The sequence below is a fragment of the Zootoca vivipara genome, chromosome 2 (genome assembly GCF_963506605.1).
Source record: "Zootoca vivipara chromosome 2, rZooViv1.1, whole genome shotgun sequence".
Taxonomy (NCBI): domain Eukaryota; kingdom Metazoa; phylum Chordata; class Lepidosauria; order Squamata; family Lacertidae; genus Zootoca; species Zootoca vivipara.
This window is the reverse complement of record NC_083277.1, coordinates 6857677-6881442: the sequence shown is the minus strand read 5'-3', so window position 1 is coordinate 6881442 and position 23766 is coordinate 6857677. Positions and strand designations below refer to the sequence as shown.

Sequence of the window (23766 nt, the reverse complement as noted above, 5' to 3'; positions counted from 1 at the left end):
CTAAGAAAGCCCTCTGTCTGGTTCCCTGTGACCTCACTACTCGCAGCGAGGGACCTGCCAGAAGGCCCTCGGCGCTGGATCTCAGTTTCCGGGCTGAACGATAGGGGTGGAGACACTCCTTCAAGTAAACAGGACCAAGGCCGTTTAGGGCTTTAAAGGTCATCACGAACACTTTGAATTGTGCTTGGAAACGTACTGGGAGCCAATGCAGATCTCTCAGGACCGGTGTTATATGGTTCCAGCCGCCACTCCCAGTCACCAGCCTAGCTGCCGCATTCTAGATTAGTTGTAGTTTCAGGTCACCTTCAAATGTAGCCCCACGTAGAGTACATTGCAGTAGTCCAAGCGGGAGATAACTAGAGCATGCACCACTGGCGAGACAGTCTGCAGGCAGGTAGGGTCTCAGCCTGCATACCAGATGGAACTGGTAGACAGTTGCCCTGGACACAGAATTGACCTGTGCCTCCATGGACAGTGGGAGTTTATAATGACTTCCAGGCTGTGCACCTGGTTCTTCAAGGGCACAGGGAGTCACCACAACCACCCACCCCGTCCCCCAAAATCAGTACTTCTGTCTTGTCAGGATTCAACCTCAATCCCTTAGCCACCATCAGCTGACCTGCACTGACAGAAAGTCTCAGGTGCCAAGGAAGAATCAGTGGCACACTTTCAGGTTCCTGATAAGTATCCTTTGCAGTCACATCCTCACCTGTCCCACCCCTGAGGCCACATATGTAGGGCAGCAGGATACGGTTTGAGGGAAATGGCTTCATGGGCTCGAGAGGGACTGCTGCCATGACCCACGATTCTCTCACTGCTGACCTGGCAGCTTCAAACCGGAAAAATCTCTCTCCATACTGAGATGAAGCCCATTCAGTCCCTCATCTGGCAATTGCTGCAGCTACCAGTGAGTGTCAAAAAAATTCAGGACCCAGCACAACATTATACTGTGGAAGTTGCTGTGAAAGAATTTTCTTCACACCACCATTCATGGGTGTAGCCCCCCAGATCAAGTAAAACATTAGAAATTCTTAACTAACTGACCAATCACGCCAGTTCTGCCGCCTAACAAAAATCCTGCACCCATGCCACCCCTGAAAAACATTCATTTTCTACCTTTTAGCTCTTGCCCTGTACCTTCCTCGTTTTCTTGCCAGTGGAGCTTCCTCACCTCCAACATCCCTCCATGTCCCCCTCTCCATTCCCTGCAACTCACCAGATCTCTCTGAGGGTCCTGGGAGGGAACATTTGAAGGTGGTAGGAGACAGCCTGACCAGGTCAACCGTCCATCTTCCCCCTTCCATCCTTGCTAGGTTTGCAGGACCAGCCTCTTTCAACGTCCCCCGAAGAGGTCAGAAGCTGCAGGTTCTTGGAAGGAAGGAAAAGGAGCTTCAGAGGCCCTGCAGGTATTTTTCGGTCGAATATATTTTGTTGGTGTATGATAAGCCTGGTCTGGGTGTGGACCTCTCACTTGCAGTTTTCTGGGTAAAAGAAGAGTGCCCCCCTCCTGAACCCCACCATGAGAAAAAAAGTGGATCTGAAAGAGGAGTTTCCTCCCACCACCATTAGAAACATCCCTTTATTTTCTCTCTGCCAGCCAGGAGCTGTGACCTGGCTGCCTCCCTCCGTTCCTTCTCCTCCTCCCCCAGCCCCACATTAGGTTAAGGGGCTGTAGAGCAACTCCTCAGCAGGCAGAAAGCCCCCGATCCAAGCCCCAGTAGACACTCCCATTGGCCTAATCCTGCCCTCTCTACCCAGCATCGACCCCTTTCTCTTCAAAATATCCATGCCTCCCTCCCTCCTCCTCTTCCCCGAGCCATCCTGCCTTCTTTCCTTTGGGGGGTTTCCTACTCCACCCAACTGCCCCTCACCCCCACCCCCACCCCGCCTTGCCTTCTTGCCTTGCTCTCCTGCAGCCCTGGGCCCTTTGCTCTTTTTGGGCTCAACTGTGGGGTGCAACCCCATGCATGCTCCTCTCCCGGAGGGCTTCTCTCCTGCAAAGCAGCTGCTCTGACACGGGAGACCCCCCCAACCCCCCCCCCTTTTCCTACCTTGCAAAATGCAGTCTTCCGCTCTGCCGAATCTCCTCCCTCGCACGTGTGACAAAGGGAGGAGGAAGTGACACACTCTCTCTCCCCCCCCCCCGGAAATCCTCTGTCGTAATATCAGCGCAGCATTTAACCCTTCGAGAGCCAGAATCGCTCCCACCCACTCCACCCCCTACCCACCCAAACTGTAAGGTGCTGGGGACATTGCGGGTTCTGCTTCAGGGGACCCCATTAAATAGGGTTGCTACCTTTGTTCTGGCCAAATACAGGTTGGGGGTGTTTCCTTCCCCCCCCCCCTTTGTTGCTGAATCGACTTCGAAGCAATCCATTACAATCTATTGCAGCCTAACAGGATGCCCCCTCTGAAATTTCTCTCTCTCTCTCTCGCTTTGTATTATCATTCCAACAATTTCCTCCATTGCCTCTCCAACGATTTCGTTTTCCAGAAGGTGGATCGTCTATGTAGGGCCTGATCCTCACCAATTTTTCTTTTTAAAAAGCATTATTAAATGATGCACCATTAGCACTGAACTCCTGATAAATTATTCAGAATTTATATAAAAAACATATTCCAAATGCATGTTGGAAATGAAAGGAACATGAAGGGATATATTATCACGTTTGGTGAACATGTTGTTATAAAATCATATGGGGGAGGGGGTTGCAGGACACCATTATTAATGAACAGAGAGGGGTGACAGAATTTGACATCCTGTTCAATGCCATCTTCCCTGTCTCCTCACCCCTCCCGCTAGGACAGGACCCTGCCTGAAGGAAGGCTTAAGGATCTGCATATGCACAACAGTTAGCAAAAACTCACACGTTACCCCTCTCCACCTCCCCTCCGCCCAGAACAAAACTGTTGTGACGTGGGGTTTGTGATTTCAGCTCTCTTGACAAAACATGCTGGAGACAGTTCTCTAGTAACAGCTCTTTATTAAAGTGAACAAGACTGACTGTGAGGGCAGGAAGGCTACATTTATAGGGACAGGGGACTGGCTAGGAAGGGATACATTTTGGAGGGAACAATATCAGGCAATCACAGTGCTGCCTTTTGGAGGGAACCAATAAGACAGAGGATCCAAATACAGCAGCTTAAATGAACCAATAGTAGCTGTACCCTCTGGAACCAACAGGCAGTTACTATATCCTAATGCAAATACAGGCATCTCTTGGCATGCCTTGCATGTTCGTACCCATTGTTCTATGTTCTGGTCCATTCCAGGCCACCACACATAACATCGGGCTAGCGACTTCATCCTGACCATTCCTGGGTGTCCCATGTGAAGCGTCTCAAGAACCCTGTTTCTCAGTGGTGCTGGGATGATCACCCTATCTCCCCATAGGAGACAACCCTTATGCATGGACAATTCGTGCTGCCTTGTCGCATAAGGCCTGAATTTTTCTTCATGCGGACCACCTGGCCACCCCCTCCCCACCCAAGTGAGCACACGGGAGAGAACAGCATCTTTCCTCGTTTTCTCAGCTATATCAGTAGCTGTTACAGGAGCCCCCGGAAGTGTTTCTAGCATCATAATGTGCTCCGCCGGAGCAGGATCCTCATTGCTCCCGCCAGGAAGGGGCAATCGACTCAGCGCATCAGCGTGGCACAACTGTTTCCCCGGCACATGGGTCAAGGTGTACTGGAACCCATTCAGGAATATTGACCAACGCAACATTCTGGGGGAGAGAATTTGTGGTGTTTGTTTGTTTGGGTTGAACAACCCTAACAGTGGTTTGTGGTCCATTTCAATGGAGAAATGGCGACCGTACAAATAATCATAGAACTTTTTGATTCCTGACACAATTGCTAGTGCCTCTTTATCAATTTGAGCATAGTTGCGCTCCGTGGGTGACAACGTACGGGAATAGAAAGAGATGGGCTTTTCTGACCCATCCGGTTCCCTATGACTCAGCACAGCCCCCAGGCCGTATTGAGAGGCATCACATGCCAGGACCAGCGGCTTCGACTCATCATAATGAGCAAGAACGCTCCTGCTACTCAGCATTTCTCGCAAGGAGTCAAAAGCCTTCTGCTGCTCCCGCCCCCATCGCCACACAGTCTTTTTCTGCAAAAGTCTATGTAATGGTTCAGCTACCGAAGCTTTCTGGGGTAAGAATGAATGATAAAAGTTAATAAGTCCCAGGAATGACTGCAACTCCGTCTTGTTCTGTGGTCGTGGTGCCTCGATGATGGCCTTAATCTTAGCATCTGTGGGGTGGATGCCTGATGCATCAATTTTAAACCCCAAGAAATCCACAGTTGGCACCCCAAAACTGCATTTTTCTTTTTTCAGTTGCAACCCCACCTCCTTGAACTTGAGCAACACTGCACGGACACGCGCAACCAGTTCCTGTGGGTCTTTTCCAGCAATCAAAACGTCATCAAAAAATGGCAAGACCCCCGGCAGACCCCTTAACAGGCGTTCCATGAGCCCTTGAAAAATCCCTGGGGCCACACAAACTCCGAACTGTAATCTGTTAACTCTGAACGCCCCTTTATGTGTGACAATAGTCTGTGCTTCCGCTGATTGTGGGGTTACTGGCAGCTGTTGGTAAGCTTGTGCCAGGTCAATTTTGGCGAACACCTTGCCCCCAGCCAGTTTAGCCAACAGATGTGATACGACTGGAATGGGGTATGAGTTTCCCCTGAGTGCCTTATTGATAGTACATTTGTAATCTGCACATATCCTGACTTCCCCATTTGCTTTAAGGGGCGTGACGATTGGAGTCTCCCACTTAGCAGAGTCCACGGGTGAGAGAACTCCCTGCTTGACCAATTTATCCAGCTCTGCCTCGATCTTGGGTTGCAGTGCAAATGGCACTCGCTTTGGTTTGAGTCGGATTGGGGCCACCCCGGGGTCCAACTCAAAGTCAACTGGGGGCCCTTTATAACAACCCAGTTTTCCATTAAAGAGACCAGCAAAATCCTTGCATAATGCCTTGCTCATCTCAGGGCAGGTTTGGATTGAATTAAGCCCTGAGATACTCAGTCCCAGGGCGGGGAACCAGTCAGTGCCCAGGAGACTGGGGCGACTGCCCTTCGCAATCACCAGTTTGAGTACAGCCTGTTTGTCCCGGAACTGTACTCTCACGGCACACATTCCCATAACATGGATGCGGCCTGCTGAGTACGACTGCAAGGTTGCCGGGAAGGGCTCCAGAGGGGGCAACTTACCCCTGGGGAAGAATGTCTTCGCAGTCTGGTCCGACACGATGGTGAATGCAGATCCGGAGTCCACCTCTATGTCGCACTGCTGACCCTCAATCTTCACCTTGACGTGTGCCTTGCCTTGCGCTGGAAACTGCACGGCCCTCCCGTTGATCTCCGTTACGTAGTGGCAGTCCTTTAGAAAACGAGGTGCTGTGGGCGGTCTGCGATGCTCCAGTCTAGGTGCTCCTGTCGCTCCCGACGCCGCCGATCTACAGACCCTGGCGATGTGACCCGTCTTTCCGCACGTCCGGCACATAGCATCCCTGAAACGACAACTCTTCCGCTCATGGTTTCCGCCACAACCTGGGCAACTGCCTCGGCGATCTTTGTGCACTGTGCAGGCCTGACGCACCAACTCAACCCCACGGACTGGGCTCTGGCTCGGAGTAGCCTCTAGCTCGTCCATGGCATGCGCAACTTCTATCTGTGGCTTAGTGGCCTTGCGACTGGCATCAAGCTCCTCTCTTTCATAATTCTCCGTGGCGGTGGCCTCCTTCAAGGCTGAAGCAAGGGTAACCTCTTCTTTAGCCACGATGCGTCTTCTGGCTTTCTTGCTGCTCAGACCACCAATAAACCGATCCAGGAGAGTCTCTTCCAGATTTTGGAAGCCGCAGTGCTGAGCGAGCTTCCGGAGTTCAGCCAGAAATGCGGATACAGACTCCCCAGCATGCTGCTGCCTCTTATGGAACTCCATCCGCCGGGCCATCTTGGTCTCAGTAGGCGCCAAGTGGCTTGTTAGGCAGGCAAGAATATCTTTGAGAGATGTCTCACTCAGCTTCGCTGGAGCAAGTAATGCCTTGGCCAGCTTGAAGGTCTCGGGCCCACAGTAGCTCAGGAATGTGGCCCTTCTTTTGCTGGCATCGGTGATCCCTTGAGCCACTGCAAAGAACTCGAAGCGTTCGACGTAGTCTTCCCAGGTGTGGGGCTCTGATGGCTGGAAGGGCTCCAATACCCTTGGACTCTCCATTGTCCTAGCAGGCAGGGTCGTCTTCTCAGCTGGCCAGTGAGTCTTGTTCTCAGCTGCAATCCGGACTCTGAGGCAGGGTTGTGTTTAACCGCTCCTCAGCATTCCGGATCCCATCCTCGTCGCCAGTTGTTGTGACGTGGGGTTTGTGATTTCAGCTCTCTTGACAAAACATGCTGGAGACAGTTCTCTAGTAACAGCTCTTTATTAAAGTGAACAAGACTGACTGTGAGGGCAGGAAGGCTACATTTATAGGGACAGGGGACTGGCTAGGAAGGGATACATTTTGGAGGGAACAATATCAGGCAATCACAGTGCTGCCTTTTGGAGGGAACCAATAAGACAGAGGATCCAAATACAGCAGCTTAAATGAACCAATAGTAGCTGTACCCTCTGGAACCAAAAGGCAGTTACTTTATCCTAATGCAAATACAGACAATAATAATACAGATATAAAATCCTTTGACTCAATACACAACAAAAACAATGTTTCCAGAAGAAGGAGGGGGGAAAGCCACCCAAATCCAAAGTGACACTTTCTTACTCCAGTTAATAATGCAGCCTATTATATGCTCTCTTACCATGAACCCTGCCTTTTTATGTCCCCTTATATGCCTTCTTAGCTTATATGTCTGCTCATTTTATATGCCTTCTTATTATAAAATCCTTATGTGTATCCCTTAATGTAGCCACTAGACGTTCCTTCATTATGTGCCTTCCAACGTTTCTAGAAAAACCTATCCGCTGCCTCAGTATTACAATTACTGCTTTATATAAGCTATTATCCCTCTGTATTAGAATTACTGTTTTATATCTTAGAACTGTATATGTCAGGACTGCTACCTTTTAATTAGAAATCCCTATATTAGGTATGTTTTCCAGGTATATTTCTGTATGAACTCTGTATGACCCCAACCCAACTGAACCTTGCCCTGTTGTTGTTTAGTCGTTCAGTCATGTCCGACTCTTCGTGACCCCATGGACCATAGCACGCCAGGCACTCCTGTCTTCCACTGCCTCCCGCAGTTTGGTCAAACTCATGTTCGTAGCTTCGAGAACACTGTCCAACCATCTTGTCCTCTGTCGTCCCCTTCTCCTTGTGCCCTCCATCTTTCCCAACATCAGGGTCTTTTCCAAGGATTCTTCTCTTCTCATGAGGTGGCCAAAGTATTGGAGCCTCAGCTTCACGATCTGTCCTTCCAGGGAGCACTCAGGGCTGATTTCCTTAAGAATGGATAGGTTTGATCTTCTAGCAGTCCATGGGACTCTCAAGAGTCTCCTCCAGCACCATAATTCAAAAGCATCAATTATTCGGCGATCAGCCTTCTTTATGGTCCAGCTCTCACTTCCATACATCACTACTGGGAAAACCATAGCTTTAACTATACGGACCTTTGTCGGCAAAGTGATGTCTCTGCTTTTTAAGATGCTGTCTAGGTTTGTCATTGCTTTTCTCCCAAGAAGCAGGCGTCTTTTAATTTCGTGACTGCTGTCACCATCTGCAGTGATCAAGGAGCCCAAGAAAGTAAAATCTCTCACTGCCTCCATTTCTTCCCCTTCTATTTGCCAGGAGGTGATGGGACCAGTGGCCATGATCTTGGTTTTTTTGATGTTGAGCTTCAGACCATATTTTGCGCTCTCCTCTTTCACCCTCATTAAAAGGTTCTTTAATTCCTCCTCGCTTTCTGCCATCAAGGTTGTGTCATCTGCATATCTGAGGTTGTTGATATTTCTTCCGGCAATCTTAATTCCGGCTTGGGATTCATCTAGTCCAGCCTTTCGCATGATGAATTCTGCATATAAGTTAAATAAGCAGGGAGACAATATACAACCTTGTCGTACTCCTTTCCCAATTTTGAACCAATCAGTTGTTCCATATCCAGTTCTAACTGTAGCTTCTTGTCCCACATAGAGATTTCTCAGGAGACAGATGAGGTGATCAGGCACTCCCATTTCTTTAAGAACTTGCCATAGTTTGCTGTGGTCGACACAGTCAAAGGCTTTTGCATAGTCAATGAAGCAGAAGTAGACGTTTTTCTGGAACTCTCTAGCTTTCTCCATAATCCAGCGCATGTTTGCTATTTGGTCTCTGGTTCCTCTGCCCTTTCGAAATCCAGCTTGCACTTCTGGGAGTTCTCGATCCACATACTGCTTAAGCCTGCCTTGTAGAATTTTAAGCATAACCTTGCTAGCGTGTGAAATGAGCGCAATTGTGCGGTAGTTGCAGCATTCTTTGGCACTGCCCTTCTTTGGAATTGGGATGTAGACTGATCTTCTCCAATCCTCTGGCCATTGCTGAGTTTTCCAAACTTGCTGGCATATTGGGTGTAGCACCTTAACAGCATCATCTTTTAAAATTTTAAATAGTTCAGCTGGAATATCATCACTTCCACTGGCCTTGTTATTAGCAGTGCTTTCTAAGGCCCATTTGACTTCACTCTCCAAGATGTCTGGCTCAAGGTCAGCAACCACACTACCTGGGGTGTATGAGACCTCCATATCTTTCTGGTATAATTCCTCTGTGTATTCTTGCCACCTCTTCTTGATGTCTTCTGCTTCTGTTAGGTCCTTACCACTTTTGTCCTTGATTATGGTAATCTTTGTACGAAATGTTCCTTTCATATCTCCAATTTTCTTGAACAGATCTCTGGTTTTCCCCATTCTATTGTTTTCCTCTATTTCTTTGCATTGCTCATTTAAGAAGACCCTCTTGTCTCTCCTTGATGTTTTTTGGAAATCTGCATTCAGTTTCCTGTATCTTTCCCTATCTCCCTTGCATTTTGCTTGCCTCCTCTCCTCCGCTATTTGTAAGGCCTCGTTGGATAGCCATTTTGCTTTCTTGCATTTCCTTTTCCTTGGGATGGTTTTCGTTGCTGCCTCCTGTATAATGTTACGAGCCTCCATCCATAGTTCTTCAGGCACTCTGTCCACCAAATCTAAATCCTTAAACCTGTTCCTCACTTCCACTGTGTATTCATAAGGGATTTGATTCAGATTGTATCTTACTGGCCCAGTGGTTTTTCCTACTTTCTTCAGTTTAAGCTGGAATTTTGCTATAAGAAGCTGATGATCTGAGTTACAGTCAGCTCCAGGTCTTGTTTTTGCTGACTGTATAGAGCTTCTCCATCTTTGGCTGCAGAGAATATAATCAATCTGATTTCGATGCTGCCCATTTGGTGATATCCATGTGTAGAGTCGTCTCTTGTGTTGTTGGAAGAGAGTGTTTGTGATGACCAGCTTGTTCTCCTGACAGAACTCTATTAGCCTTTGCCCTGCTTCATTTTGAACTCCAAGGCCAAACTTGCCAGTTGTTCCTTTTATCTCTTGATTCCCTACTTTAGCATTCCAATCCCCTGTAATGAGAAGAACATCCTTCTTTGGTGTCATTTCTAGAAGTTGTTGTAGGTCTTCATAGAATTGGTCAATTTCACTTTCTTCAGCACCGGTAGTTGGTGCATAAACTTGGATTACTGTGATGTTAAAAGGTCTGCCTTGGATTCGTATCGAGATCATTCTGTCATTTTTGAGATTGCATCCCATTACAGCTCTTGCCACTCTTTTGTTGACTATGAGAGCCACTCCATTTCTGCTACAGGATTCTTGCCCACAGTAGTAGATATGATAGTCACCCGAACTGAATTCGCCCATTCCCTTCCATTTTAGTTCACTGATGCCCAGGATGTCGATATTTATTCTTGTCATCTCATTTTTGACCACATCCAGCTTACCTCCACTCATGGTTCTTACATTCCAGGTTCCTATGCAATATTTTTCTTTACAGCATCGGACTTTCCTTTCGCTTCCAGGCATATCCGCAACTGAGCGTCCTTTCGGCTTTGGCCCAGCCGCTTCATCAGCTCTGAATCTACTTGTACTTGTCCTCCGCTCTTCCTCAGTAGCATGTTGGACGCCTTCCGACCTGAGGGGCTCATCTTCCAGCGTCATAACTTTTATATGCCTGTTGTCTTTGTCTATGGTTTTCTTGGCAGGGATACTGGAGTGGCTTGCCAGTTCCTTCTCCAGGTGGATCACGTTTAGTCAAAACTCTCCACTATGACCTGTCCATCTTGGGTGGCCCTGCATGGCATAGCTCATAGCTTCTCTGAGTTATTCAAGCCCCTTCGCCACGACAAGGCATTGATCCATGAAGGGACTTCATGCAACGATTGACATCTCCCCATCTGAAAGAAAAAGTCATCTCCTCACCCAGCTAATCCAATCGCCACCCATCCTCCTTGTCCTTCCCCTCCCTCCCAGTCCAGGGATTTTCATGCAGGGACAGGAGGGTATAAAAAGGGACTTAACCATTTTCCGGGGTTCCTTCCTTCTTTCCAGAGGCAGGGACCCTACAGCTGTAGTTTTGCATTCTGCAATAAAGGGATCTGTTTGTTTTTCCTGACAGCATCATGTGGTCTCTGTCATTTTCCCGGCGGAGCTGAACTTAGTGCAAATTTTGGAGCTTCCGACCCGCGTCTGTCCTTCTTAAAAGGCAACGCATTTTGGGGTACATTTTTCATAACAATGTAAAAAAAGTCAAAAAATTTATTGGGCATGAAATCACATTAGATATATATCACAAAGGTAGAGGTTGAAGCCAGGGAGTCTGATGTTCACTTATGAAAACAGCCCCAGCACCTTTGATGCAGGAACATTTAAGATTCCATCTGCCGTATGGGTCATTTAGCAAATAGGATTTCACAAGACACAGAAAATGACTCGTGGAACCTAAAAGGGCTTGGGTGATTTCAAGGTAAGTTTCTAAACTACAAAGGGGAAATAGGAGGAGGGAAACCCTTCCCAGTGGAGTAGCCATATTCAGCCCAAACATCAGCAGGAAAATTGTCCACCCATCACAATACTCACAAAGAGCCCCCCCATCCATCAACAATAATTTATTTACATGTCTCCTATCTGACTGGGTTCCCCCAGCCACTCTAGGTGGCTTCCAATCCACACTTTCTTTTTTGGGGTGGAGGGGAGGACAAATTGAGGATATGTTCAGCCCAGTACTATTTTACCAGAACCAGAGGCGCCGGAACTCACCGTGGACGCCTCTCTCGTTCTCTTATAATGGCAATGGCACCTACCTGAGAAGGGCCGGAACGGAGTTCCCGTAAGTTCCAGATGAAAAAAGCCCTGTTTCAGCCACATTCGTTGGTCCTCTGGTATCCTGAGACAGCCCCATGGTTGTCAGGAAGGCCATGAAGTCCCACACAGGCCTATTTGAGGCAGCCTCAGCATGGATGCAACCCCAAACACCATCACGAGAGGGTTCTCCAACACCACCACATCACTCAGCTCAGTGAGGGAAGCTGAAGTGTAGCTTGGTGCCCTCATCCCAATCTCTGCTCTCTGGTCAAAACACCACAGACAATCCCTCAGACCAAGAGGCAGTGCGGAATGTCTTGGTAAGGCAGATGGAATACCTAGTTATATCCATATTATGGCTTCCTCGGCGAAGGAGATACTCTATTTCCCCCCTTGGCGCAGCCATCAAGGGGCTCCTTTAAAGCACCAGCCATCTGACTGGTGTTGAAATCATTTGACTGAATGGAGAAGTATTAAATGTTCAGAATAAACAGCAGTGGTCCCAATCCACCCCTGCAAAGCTGCTGACTTCAACACAGCTCCTCTTTCCATGTTGTCCTTCTGTGCAGACTGAGCTGCTTATCCTCTTGTCCGAGCTCTGGAGGGATCATCTATTTTCCTTGAGACCCCCAGTCCTTCCTTCAAGTAACCTCCTCCCCCTGTCCCCAAATATGCACAGGCACACAATGATTGCTTATTGTATAAATTCCTTTATTTCTTTAGCTATTAGTGTCGAATTTTAACACCCCCCCCCTTTTAACGAAGTGTGCATGCACACGAAAGCTCATACCAAAATAAAAACTTAGTTGGTCTTTAAGGTGCTACTGAAGGAATTTTTTATTTTACACCCCTTTTAAGTAAATTTTCTTCACTCTGGGATGAACACCAAATCATTGGGGGCTGTGCAGGCTCTCTGTCAGTGGCAAGGAACGGCTTGTGCAAACCTTATAGTGAATGACACATCTGGGGGTGGATGGGCAGCGTCTAACAAGGCAGCAATGATGGCAGCATGAGCCTGAACAGCAGCAGATCCCTTGGCTGCAAGGAAGCAGACACACACAAGCTCAGCAAGGCAGGGGGAGCAAAGTCATCAGAGTAAGAGGGCCGCTTGCTCCCTGAACTCCTCTCTTATCAGAGCTATGAAAGATTCAATCCACAATTTAATCAGCAAAGTTCATGTCTGTATCCTCACCTTTCACTAGAGCAGGATTCCCACACTTGGGTCTCCGGTTCTTTCTGGACTACAACTCCCATCACCCCCAGCTAGCAGCAGTAAGGGATGATGGGAATTTTAGCCCAGAAATAGCATGACACCCAAGTTTGGGAAAGCCTGCACTTGAGTACCTGTGCAAATATATCTTTTAAAAAGGCATTTAAAACAGAATTCAGTTTTTAGCATTGCCTGTTGGATGAGGTTGGATTTCCTTTTGGGGTCTGGGGTTCAGCAGCTCTCTGCCCAGGAATTCCCAGGAAGGGCTTGTGCATTGCCATGGGAAGTGCAAGCATTTTAGTGAATGGCAGACATATTGGGGGGGGGGGAGAGGACAGTTTCTAATAAGGAAGCAATGAAAGGGGTGTTAGGGCAAAATTCTGGGTGCGAGAATGCTCAGCCACCCAGCTCATCAGGCAAGGGCCTGTGGTCGTTGCGGAGTATAAAAGGAAGGAGTCCAGCCATGATCCGGAGCAAACAGCAAGGTTTATTACTGCGCAGCAGGTTCAATGCCAGACTGAACCCTGTGAACAGGGCTGCAAGAACTTTTAAAACTTCCCACCACCATCCCATAATGCACATCGAAAGCATCATACATACATCACTTGTGACAGGGTAAAACGTCAGAAAAGGGGAAGGTGCAAGGGGCATTAGCATACAGGTAAACAGGAGGTAAGCAGGATTAGCATAAGGATGTCCCAGGACATTGTTAAGCAAGTACCAGTAAGTATCTGGGAAGGGATCCTTGAGTACCTGGTGGGGGGAAACAATGGGTCCAGTTGTGTGTATTGCCTCTGGCTTCGGAGGGTTGGGAATGGCAGGAGATGGTACCTGAATGGATTATGGATATGCAGAGGAGCACCACCCTGGCTACCTGACCTCTTGCTTAAGGGATTATGGCTGTTCCCTGCATCCCTGAGAGCCCTTGGCCAGAGTCGCAAAAAGGAGGTTTCATTTAGAAATAAAGATACACTGTATTCATTCATAAAGAAATATGGTTACATAGAGTCTCAGGCAACAGAGAAAGGGTAGGAAAGGGAGCCTTTATTACTCAGGGCTTGATCTTGAGGGGTTCGTGTTGGTGCGATACTAGAGTGGTGTTGTAGGATCAAATGGGGTCCCCTTGAGGGCATTAGTGCCAATCTTGATTCCCAAATGAAGCCTCGTTTGGGTGCCCCCCCCCTATAAAATTCCCTAACAGGGGCAAGAGCAACAGGCATCCATTGGAGATGTGTTGTGTTTGCTGGACTATTACCTGCGCTATCAAGTATTTGATCAGCAGAATTCAGTTCTGAAATATTGCCTTTCACTAGACTATGCAACAGGGAAACTCTCTCGCTAACACAGGAATTTTTAAAATTTTGACTGTCCTGTGCAAATCTGATGTATCTAAAAATTTTGTTTAAAACATACAGTGGTGCCTCAGGTTACTTTGCCTTTGGATTATGAAACCTTCGGCTTCTGGAGCACAGCAACCCGGAAGTACTGGAATGGGTTACGTCCAGGTTTCTCCGCTTCCGCATGTGCAGAAGTGGCTGATCACTGTTTGCGCATGTGCAGAAGTGCAAAACCATGCCCACGTGTGCGCAGTCGTGGTTTGGTTTGGTAAGTTTCATGTTATGGACCGGCAGGGCCGATGCTAGGGTTTTTTGCGCCCTAGGTGAGATCACCTTCTGCCCCCCCCCAAATTTCCCAGTTGTTTACCTTTTTTAGGAAAAATAAAAGCGGAATAAAAAATAAAATATGGGAGTGGGAACCTGGGGCTGCCTCCGCTGAACAGCTGAGAGGCGTGGAGGCGGCAGCCCCAGGCTCACACTCCCTGCGCGCCTCCGGAGCTTCGTGCTCCATTTAGAAATACCTGTGCATTATTCAAATGTGGATGCAGTATGGAGAATAATTGTGTCTGGGGGTTGTCTGTCCATTCTCAAGTGTGAAATTGCAAATGGAGCAAGGGCATATGCCTAAACTGCTACTACAGACAAGCCAAAGCTGTGTGCGTATTTGTTTAATGCTGTTTTGAGGGGTGATAGTGGCAGGTCTCCTGGTTGTGTGTGTAATCGCCTTGTTAACACCCTTCAACCACCTCGTCTCATCACTTGCAGTCCGTCTCATCACTTGCAGTCCGCTCATTTTTACATCAATCATAGACCTCTCCTCCTTGCAAAGATCGTAGAATCCCTCATGTGTGTGTTGCTTGGAAAGATAAGGGGAATCTAAAGCTTTCAACTCTGTTAAAGCCAAGCCCATTACTTTCAGTGGGTCTACTCAGAGCAGGCCTAACCATGGAGAAAACTCAGGGAGCAGGAACTCCTTGCGAAAGCAAGCCATTGGGTACCCTAAAAAGTGGCCGTGGCCCTAAGCAAGGAGAGGAACCGGTGCCCTCCCCACCCTTCGTCCCGTTACTTTGCCTTGAGAATGGAAGCGGGGCAGCAAAAATTCTAATTGCTAAGAACTGGAAACTACCAACATTACCAACGATTGACGACCGGCAGATGAAGATGATGGAGTTCATGGAACTGGCTGAGATGACCGGGAGAATCCGCAACCGGGGAGAGGAAGCAATTGAAGAAGATTGGAAAGATTTCAAGTCATATTTAAAAAAATATGCAAAAGTTATATACAGTGGCACCTCGACATACGAATGACTCGACATACAAATTTTTCGAGTTACGAAGGGAAAAAATGGGGGCGGGCTTACAAATTTATTCGACTTACGATCAATGTGTGCCAGCCTTGCTTGGGATCGGGCTCTCGCCGGTTCCCCTGCCACCGCTGCTGCGAAGCCGGCCTCCTGCCGGCTTCACGCGGGATCGGGCCCTCGCCGGCTCAGCTACCAATCTTCGTGTGACAGGCGGGGGTGGGGGGAGAGCGGAGAACGATCCTCCGCTTTCCCCCCCACCCCGCCCGTCACACAGCACAGGGCCGAAGATCGGCGGGCGCTGTTTGCCGGGCTTGTCAAGCCCAGCAAGGAGCGCCCGCCGATCTTCGGTGACAGGCGGGGGTGGGGGGAGAGCGGAGAACGATCTCCGCTTTCCCCACCCCACCCCACCCGTCACACAGCACAGGGCCGAAGATCGGCGGGCGCTGTTTGCTGGGCTTCTCAAGCCCAGCAAGGAGCGCCCGCCGATCTTCGGTGACAGGCGGGGGTGGGGGGAGAGCGGAGAACGATCTCCGCTTCCCCCCCCCCCGCCTGTCACACAGCACAGGTCTGAAGATCGGCGGGCGCTGTTTGCCGGGCTTGTCAAGCCCAGCAAGGAGCGCCCGCCGATCTTCGGCTCTGTCCCCCGATGCGCTACGGCTCGGGGAAGCAGGCAGGGAGACGGCAACAGCCCGCAGCTTCTCCGGCTGTTGCCGTCTCCCTGCCTGCTTCCCCGAGACGAAGCGCCTGGGGGAAGGAGCCGAATTGTGGCGCGGCGGGGCTTTTCACGGTTTGCCTTCCCCGAACCAAGGGGAAGGCAAACGGCGAAAAGTCCCCGCCACGCCGCAATTCAGGGCTCGCAGCGGTGGTGGTAGCGGAGCCGGCGAGGGCCCGATCTTGCGCTACCTCGCCGGCCTCCCGTCACTCGCGCTACCTCCCGCGGCCCCTCCAGCTGCCGATCCGGCCATAGGGCCGGATCGGGCCCATCGCCGCCGCAACCACTGGCCTCCCGCCGGCCTCCCCAGCTGTCGATCCGGCCATAGGGCCGGATTGGTCCCGTTGCCGCCGCAGCCACCAGCCTCCCCAGCTGTCGATCCGGCCATAGGGCCCATCGCTGCCTCCCGCTGGCCTTTAAAGTGCCTTTTTTTTAAGGCCCCGGAACGAATTAATCCATTCCCAATGCATTCCTATGGGAAATATCATTTTGACTTACGAATGTTTCTACTTACGAATGTGCATTCGGAACGGATTAAATTCGTAAGTAGAGGTTCCACTGTATTAAGAGCAGAAATAGGTGTTAAATAAGCTGTGGAAAATATGATAGGTTAACAGAAAAGACTAAAACAAGATTGTATAAAGTGATTAAAATGGGTTAGAATTTGCTAAAATATAAACGGGACAAAGAAACACAGAGGAAGGGATCCTGAGGGGGTCCTTATTTGCAATGTAAATTATCTAAGAATTGTTTTTAATTTTTTTTCTGTATTATCTGTATTTTTCTTCGTTGTCTCTTTTGTATTACTTTTTTTCAAATTTGGAAAATCCTAATAAAAATTATTTTTTTTTTTAAAAAAAAGAGAGAGAATGGAAGCGGGAGGGGGAGTCAACTCACTGGTGCCGGGCCTGCAGAGCAGCAGCAACAGCGCGGTGGTGCCCAGCGCGACGAGGTGCGCCAGAACCCCACAACCCCGCCGCAGCCAGCGCAGGGCATGCCGCTTCACGCTCGCTGGGGCGCCTGACATTGCAGAACGTTTCCACCTTCGGCTGTTGTTACAGGCGGGGAAAGGAGTGGGCAGGGTGCGGCTTGCTGCCGGTGGCAACACACACCTGTTGAGGGAGGCGGAGGCTAGACCACGGGGCGGGCCTCTGGGGGGGGAGCTGAAAGGGAATTGCGGAAAGGGCCACTGTGGGCGCAGCGTGACCACTTGGGCTCATCCGTTTCACCTTGAGGGCAGGCACCGTACAGAGGTGGCAGGCTTCATCTCCCCACCCGCCACCCATCTCCATACCCGCCCCAAAGGAGTACGGCTTCTAGGGAAAAGGGTGTAGGGTGAAAATTCCGCGATTTCTCACGTTAGGAAGGATAGAGTTGGAAGGATACTAGTTCAACCCCCCGCAATGCAAGAGTCCCAGCTAAAGCATCCGTTGAAGATGGCCATCCAACCTCTGCTTGAAAACCTCAAAGGAAGGACTCTCTCCACCTTCCGGGAGAGTCCGGTACACTGTTGAACAGCTCTTACCGTCAGAAAGTTATTTCCTGGTGTAGGTACGCAACCATGGGGAGAAAGGGGGCTCTGCTAATGCACTGCCCACTGTAATTTAGTTTTTTAGTGTTGTGTGCTGTATGAGGTTGCATCTTAGTCCTTTGCCAGATTATCAGATAAACAAATACCTGCACATAGCTGCATAGTGGATTTCACATTTTCAGAATGGGGGGGGGTGTTTACGGGAAATACTAGTGGAGGGGAGAACACACAGCACAAATACATCCCATTCGGCACCAGCCACGGCCTGGATATTTCGGAGACATAAAATTGAAAGCCCTCCTAGGCAGACGAAGGTGAAGAAACACACACCCTGAAACCTTTCAACCTATTAACACTCTAGACACAGGCTGGAAAATCAATGCATCTTCTATACTGTTCTCATTTCTCTCTTGCCTGCGTATTGAGGTTTATTATACAGTATATGTTTTTCAACAGTATTTGTTCATTAGAGGTGTGATCTGAGGGGCTGTACTCTCATTGCAAAGATCTACTTTACATACGACAACATCTTGTCCTCTGTTGTCTCCTTCTCCTTGTGCCTCAATCTTACAGCTATGTAAATCTAACTCTGATCGGAAGAACAATCTGTAACACAGCCACTAAAAGGAATAAAAATTCTAATGAAAGCAAATTCTAATGCTGAACACGACCATTGGCTTACTCTCTGTAGGAGTTATTTGATATGATTAAAGGTCTTCACACACTCCAAATTTTCTGTTTCCCCTGTAAGAGTTATTTTTAGTAAGGAAGCCCTTGTCACAGAAATTCTGTCCATAGGCCAAACATTTCTAAGATTTCCTCTCTGTATGAGTTCTTTGGTGTCTAGTAAGGCTACTACTGCAACTGAAGCTTTTCCACACTCTGAACATGTATACGGTTTCTCTCCTGTATGATTTCTTCTTCTTCTTCTTCTTCTTCTTCTTCTTCTTCTTCTTCTTCTTCTTCTTCTTCTTCTTCTTCTTCTTTTTTTCTTCTATATATTCTTCTTCTATATATATATTTTTTTATAAAAACAAAACATATAAAGAAACAATCTATCACATCATATTCAAATTACAAAAACAAAACTAGACATAAAAAAGAACATACAGATACAACACTCATTCTTATACTCCATATCTTTGTCGACTTCCTCCTTCCCCTCCTTTCTACGTTTCTATATATCTCTTACTTAGCACTTTCTAAATCTTTCTAAATACATTCTATTTCTTAATTATCTGTTCCAAATATTACTCTTAATCCCTTTTCTATCAATAATTTCCAAAACCTCATGATATGATTTTAGTCTTAAGAGTTAAATAACATCTTATCATATAGCTAGATCTTAACATATACAGTAATACAATAATCTAACTTACTTCTGCAGCATCCTTATACTTCCAAATTCTTTATTAAATATTACTGATCTTACAATTCTTTTTAAAATAAACTTTAAATTTCCTCCAGTCTTTTCCCACTGTTTCTTCTCCCTGGTCTCGGAGTCTCCCAGTCAGTTCAGACAGTTCCATGAATTCTATCAGCTTCATCTGCCAATCGTCCACCGTAGGTATATCTTCGGATTTCCAATTCCTTGCTAATTCAATTCTAGCTGCTGTTGTGGCATACAGAAAAAAAGTAACATCTTTCTTAGGTAATTCTTTTCTTGTAATACCAAGTAAAAAAGCTTCTGGATTCTTAATAAACGTGTTTTTAAACACTTTCTTCAACTCATTATAAATCTTATCCCAGAAGCTCTTTACTTGGGGACAAGTCCACCACATATGGTAAAAGGTTCCTTCCAATTTCTTACATTTCCAACACTTATTATCTTGTTTATGATAAATCTTAGCTAACGTTACTGGTGTAAGATACCATCTATACATCATCTTCATCATGTTCTCTTTCAGCCCATTACAGGCAGTGAACTTCATGTTCTTCTTCCACAACCTTTCCCAATCTTCTATCATTATATTATGTCCTATATCTTTTGCCCACTCAATCATAACCAATTTTGTTTGTTCATCTTTAGTATGCCATTCCAGCAACAAATTATACATCCTTGAAAGATTCTTACTTTTTGGCTCTAACACTTCTGTTTCCAATTTTGACTCCTGTATGATTTCTTTGGTGTCTAGCAAGGCTACTACTGAAACGCAAGTTCCTTCGAAAGGGAGTTGAGGCGACTGAAGCTCTTGCCACATTCTCAGGATTTATAAGGTTTGCTGCCTTGATGAGTTTGTTGATGTTTAGTAAGGACACCACTCTGACTGAAGCTCTTTCCACACTCTGAACATGTATACGGTTTCTCCCCTGTATGAAATCTTTTATGCGACGTAAGGTTACAATTCTTACTGAAACCCCTTCCGCACACTGAACATGTATACGGTTTCTCCCCTGTATGAGTTCTTTGGTGGTTAGTAAGGGTAGCACTGTGACTGAAGCTCCTTCCGCACTCTGAACATGTATACGGTTTCTCCCCTGTATGAGTTCGTAGGTGCAAGATAAGGGAACCACTTTGACGGAAGCTCTTTTGACATTCAAAACATTTATAACGTTTCTCTCCTGTATGAGTTATTCGGTGGTTAGTAAGGCTCCCACTATCACAGAAGCTCTTACCACACTCCAAACATTTATACGGTTTTTCCCCTGTATGAGTTCTTCGGTGGGTAGTAAGGTAACCACTGTCACTGAAGCTCTTTCCACATTCTGAACATGTATACGGTTTCTCCCCTGTATGAGTTCTTCGGTGTCTAGTAAGGCTACCACTCCAACTGAAGCTCTTTCCACACTCTAAACATTTATATGGTTTGTCCTTTGTATGAATTTGTTGATGTGACTTAAGGGTGCTATTGTAACCAAAGCTCTTTCCACACTTGGAACATGTATACTGTTTCTCCCCTGAATGACATTTTTGGTGTCTAGTAAGGGCTCTACTCCAACTGAAGCTCTTTCCACACTCCAAACATTTATACGGTTTCTCACTTGTATGAGTTTGTTGATGCAACATAAGGCTGCTGCTGTAACCAAAACTCTTCCCACACTTGGAACATGTATACTGTTTCTCCCCTGTATGACATCTTTGGTGTCTAGTAAGGGCTCTGTTCCAACTGAAACTCTTTCCACACTCCAAACATTTATACGGTTTCTCACTTGTATGAGTTTGTTGATGTGATGTAAGGCTGCTACTGTAACCGAAGCTCTTTCCACACTCGGAACATGTATACGGTTTCTCCCCTGTGTGCACTCTTTGATGTGAGTTCAGAGTTGAGTGACTACCCAATCTCTTTCCACACACTTTACATTCATGCCTTTTCTCCTCTCTGTGAATTTGATTGTCACCACCCTGAGATGTAGCAGAGTCACCCTCCGGCTTGTGCTTTCGTCTCCCCTCTTGCCTGCTGCCTCCATCTTGAACCCTCTGCTTCCTTTGCTCTTCCTCCTCTTTGGATCCTTTTGATGACACTTCTGATTGTTCCCCTTCTGCCAGCATCCCTTCAACATCTCCTGATGGAATAAAAAGGCAAACTGATGAAATGCTAAAGGAGCATTTATTCACCCCAATCATTCAGTCAGGACACGGAGATCAAGGTCCCAGGGCCTTCTGGAGGTTCCCTCACTGCACAAAGTGAAGATACAGGGAACGAGGCAGAGGGCCTTCTTGGTTGTGATGCCCACCCTGTGGAACGCACTCCCGTCAGATGTCAAATAAACAACTATACAACTTTAAGAAGATAGCCATATATAGGGAAGTTTTGAATGTTTTATGTTTTATTCTGCTTTTACATTTGTTGGAAGCCAGTTAGTGTGGCTGGGGCAACCCAGTCAGATGTGTGGGGTACAAAAAATGAAAGTATTATTATTAGTATTATTATTTATTGAGTTTATATACCGTCCTATACCCATAGGTCTCAGCGTGGTTCTCAGAAAAAAAATCACAGAATGAAACAACAACCCACTAACACCCCACCCCAAAAAGGGCCACATTTTTAATAGGGTAAAGGATGTCAAACATATCAACCAAAAGCCTGTAAAAAGGAACATTTTGGCCTGGCGCATAAAGGTGTACAGTGGTACCTCAACTTACAATTGACTCGACAACCGAATATTTCGACTTACGAATGGGGGTAATGGCCACACGCTTATGAATGTCTTGACATCCGGAAAAAACCCATGGCCGTTTTAGATAGGAATTTTTCGACTTACGAATTTTTAGATAGGGTTGCTTCGACTTACGAATTTTTCAGTTTACAATGCATTCCTATGGGAAATCATGTTAAATCCGTAAGTCGAGGCACCACTGTATAATGAAGATGCCAGGCGAACTTTCCTGGGGAGAGCATTCCACAGATGGGGAGCCACTGCAGAGAAGGCCCTGTTCCTGTGCTGCTACTCTCCGGACCTCTTGAGGAGGAGGCCCACAAAGGAGGGCCTTAGAATATGATCTCAGGGTCCGGGTAGGTTCATACGGAAAGATGCAGTCCTATAAATATTGTGGTCCTGAGCCATTTAAGGCTTTGTAAGTCAAAATCTGCACTTTGAATTGGGCCCGGTAACTAATTGGTAGCCATTGCAGTCAGACAAGGATGGGTGCAAAATGCTCAAACCGCCTTGTTTCAGTGAGCAACCTATCTGCTGAATTCTGCACTAGCTGAAGTTTCCAAATTGTCTTCAGAGCCAGTCCTACATATAATGCATATCTGTATCTAATCTTGATGTTGCCAGACATAGACAACAGTAGATAGGTTATCCCTGTCCAGATAGGGGCATAGCTGGGCCACCAGCCAAAGCTGATGAAAGCCACTCCAGGCCATCTGAGCCTCAAGTGACAGCAAAGGATCCAGGAGTATCCCCAAGCTACCAACCTGCTGCGTCAGCGGAAGTGTAACCCCATCCAAAGCAGGCAACCTTCCAGCCATCTGCTCTAGGGAACCACCCACTAACTGAGCCTTATCTGGTTTGAGCTTCAATTTCTTGGCTGTCATCCAGTCCATTCCCAAGGCAAGACACTGGTCCAGCACTTCCACTGCCTCACCTGCAGATAGAAAGGAGAAATAGAGCTGAGTGTCATCAGCATACTGCTGACAACGTACTCCAAACCTCTGGATAACTCCTGCCAGCGATTTCATGTAGATGTTAAACAACAAGGGGGATTGGATTGGGCCCTCCGGAACCCCACTGAAGCTTCCATGGGGCTGAAACACATTCCTCAAGTAACACCCTCTGGGAACGGCCATCCAAGTTGGACAAGTATTGGGAAAAACTGGGTACTGAAAGGTGCTAAATGTAAAACTCACACCCCAGTTTTCCAGTTGCCCATAGAAGTATGCTTCCGGCAAAGTTAAAAGAAAAATATGCAACAGAAACTGACTTGGCTGAAGCAGGTCACCAGGAGTCAAAAAGGCTTTTACAACCTAGTTTTTAATTCGTGTAACCCCTCACTAGCAGTTTACAGAAAACAAATGGTTGGCTTCGCTCTAACAGAAAGAAAAATAAAGCAAACAGACTCAAAACTCTCTGTTAGCATAAAACCTTTTTTCCTACAGACTTACTAATTTAAATTAACCACGCTTTATCAGTAAACTCACACACCCACATTCCAAGCCTCTCCAAACTCCCAACAACATAAATGCTTTTCAACAGAGCCTTATATCACAGAGTGACGCCACACTTTGGAGCAATTAAGCAGGAAATACCGGCACCTGTTTCTTAAACTTCTGTTTCTTAAATGGAAGAAGTGTGCATGCACACGAAAGCTCATACCAAAATAAAAACTTAGTTGGTCTTTAAGGTGCTACTGAAGGAATTTTTTTATTTTACTTCGTACTGACATCAGACTGGCTTAGGTGCAAATTGATTATTCAAACCCCAACAACTGGAACCACTGCAAAGCAGTGCCACCCAGCTCCAGTTCAGACAGTCGCCCCAGAAGGATACCATGGTTGATGGTATTGAAAGCCCCTGAGAGGTCGAGAACAATTAAAAGTGACACGTTTCCCTTGTCTCTTTCTCGACAGAGGTCATCATACAGGACAACCAAGGCTTTGACAAAACCTGGCATAAACCCTGATTGAAATGGATCCAGAAAATCAGTTTATTCCAATATCACCGGCATCTGGTTTGTGACCACTTGCTCCAGAACCTTGCCCAGGAAAGGGAGATTAGCAAGTGGCCGGTAGTTAGTTAAGTTTTCTGAATTTAGGGAATGTTTCTTAAGGAGTGGTTTTACCACTGCCTCCTTCAAACAGGAAGGGACCACACCTCTTGTAAATCTCCCTGGCCCTGCCAGCTGTTTCCTCCCTGCTGGTTTTTATTAGCCAAGAGGGGCAAGGGTCTAGAGCAGGCATCCCCAAACTTTGGT

At 47.1% G+C, this 23766-nt stretch overlaps 1 protein-coding gene across 1 annotated transcript in view; it reads right to left on the bottom strand.

Annotated features, from left to right (window-relative positions):
- The window catches only part of LOC118081413 (zinc finger protein 91-like), a 32082-nt gene extending 8950 nt beyond the window's left edge, over window positions 1–23132 (bottom strand). The window contains exon 1 of the mRNA XM_060269859.1: window positions 19653–23132. Within this exon, the coding sequence (XP_060125842.1) occupies window positions 19653–20973 (1321 nt within the window). The 5' untranslated portion in view covers window positions 20974–23132. The remainder of the gene's footprint in view (window positions 1–19652) is intronic.
- Window positions 23133–23766: the final 634 nt, after the last annotated feature.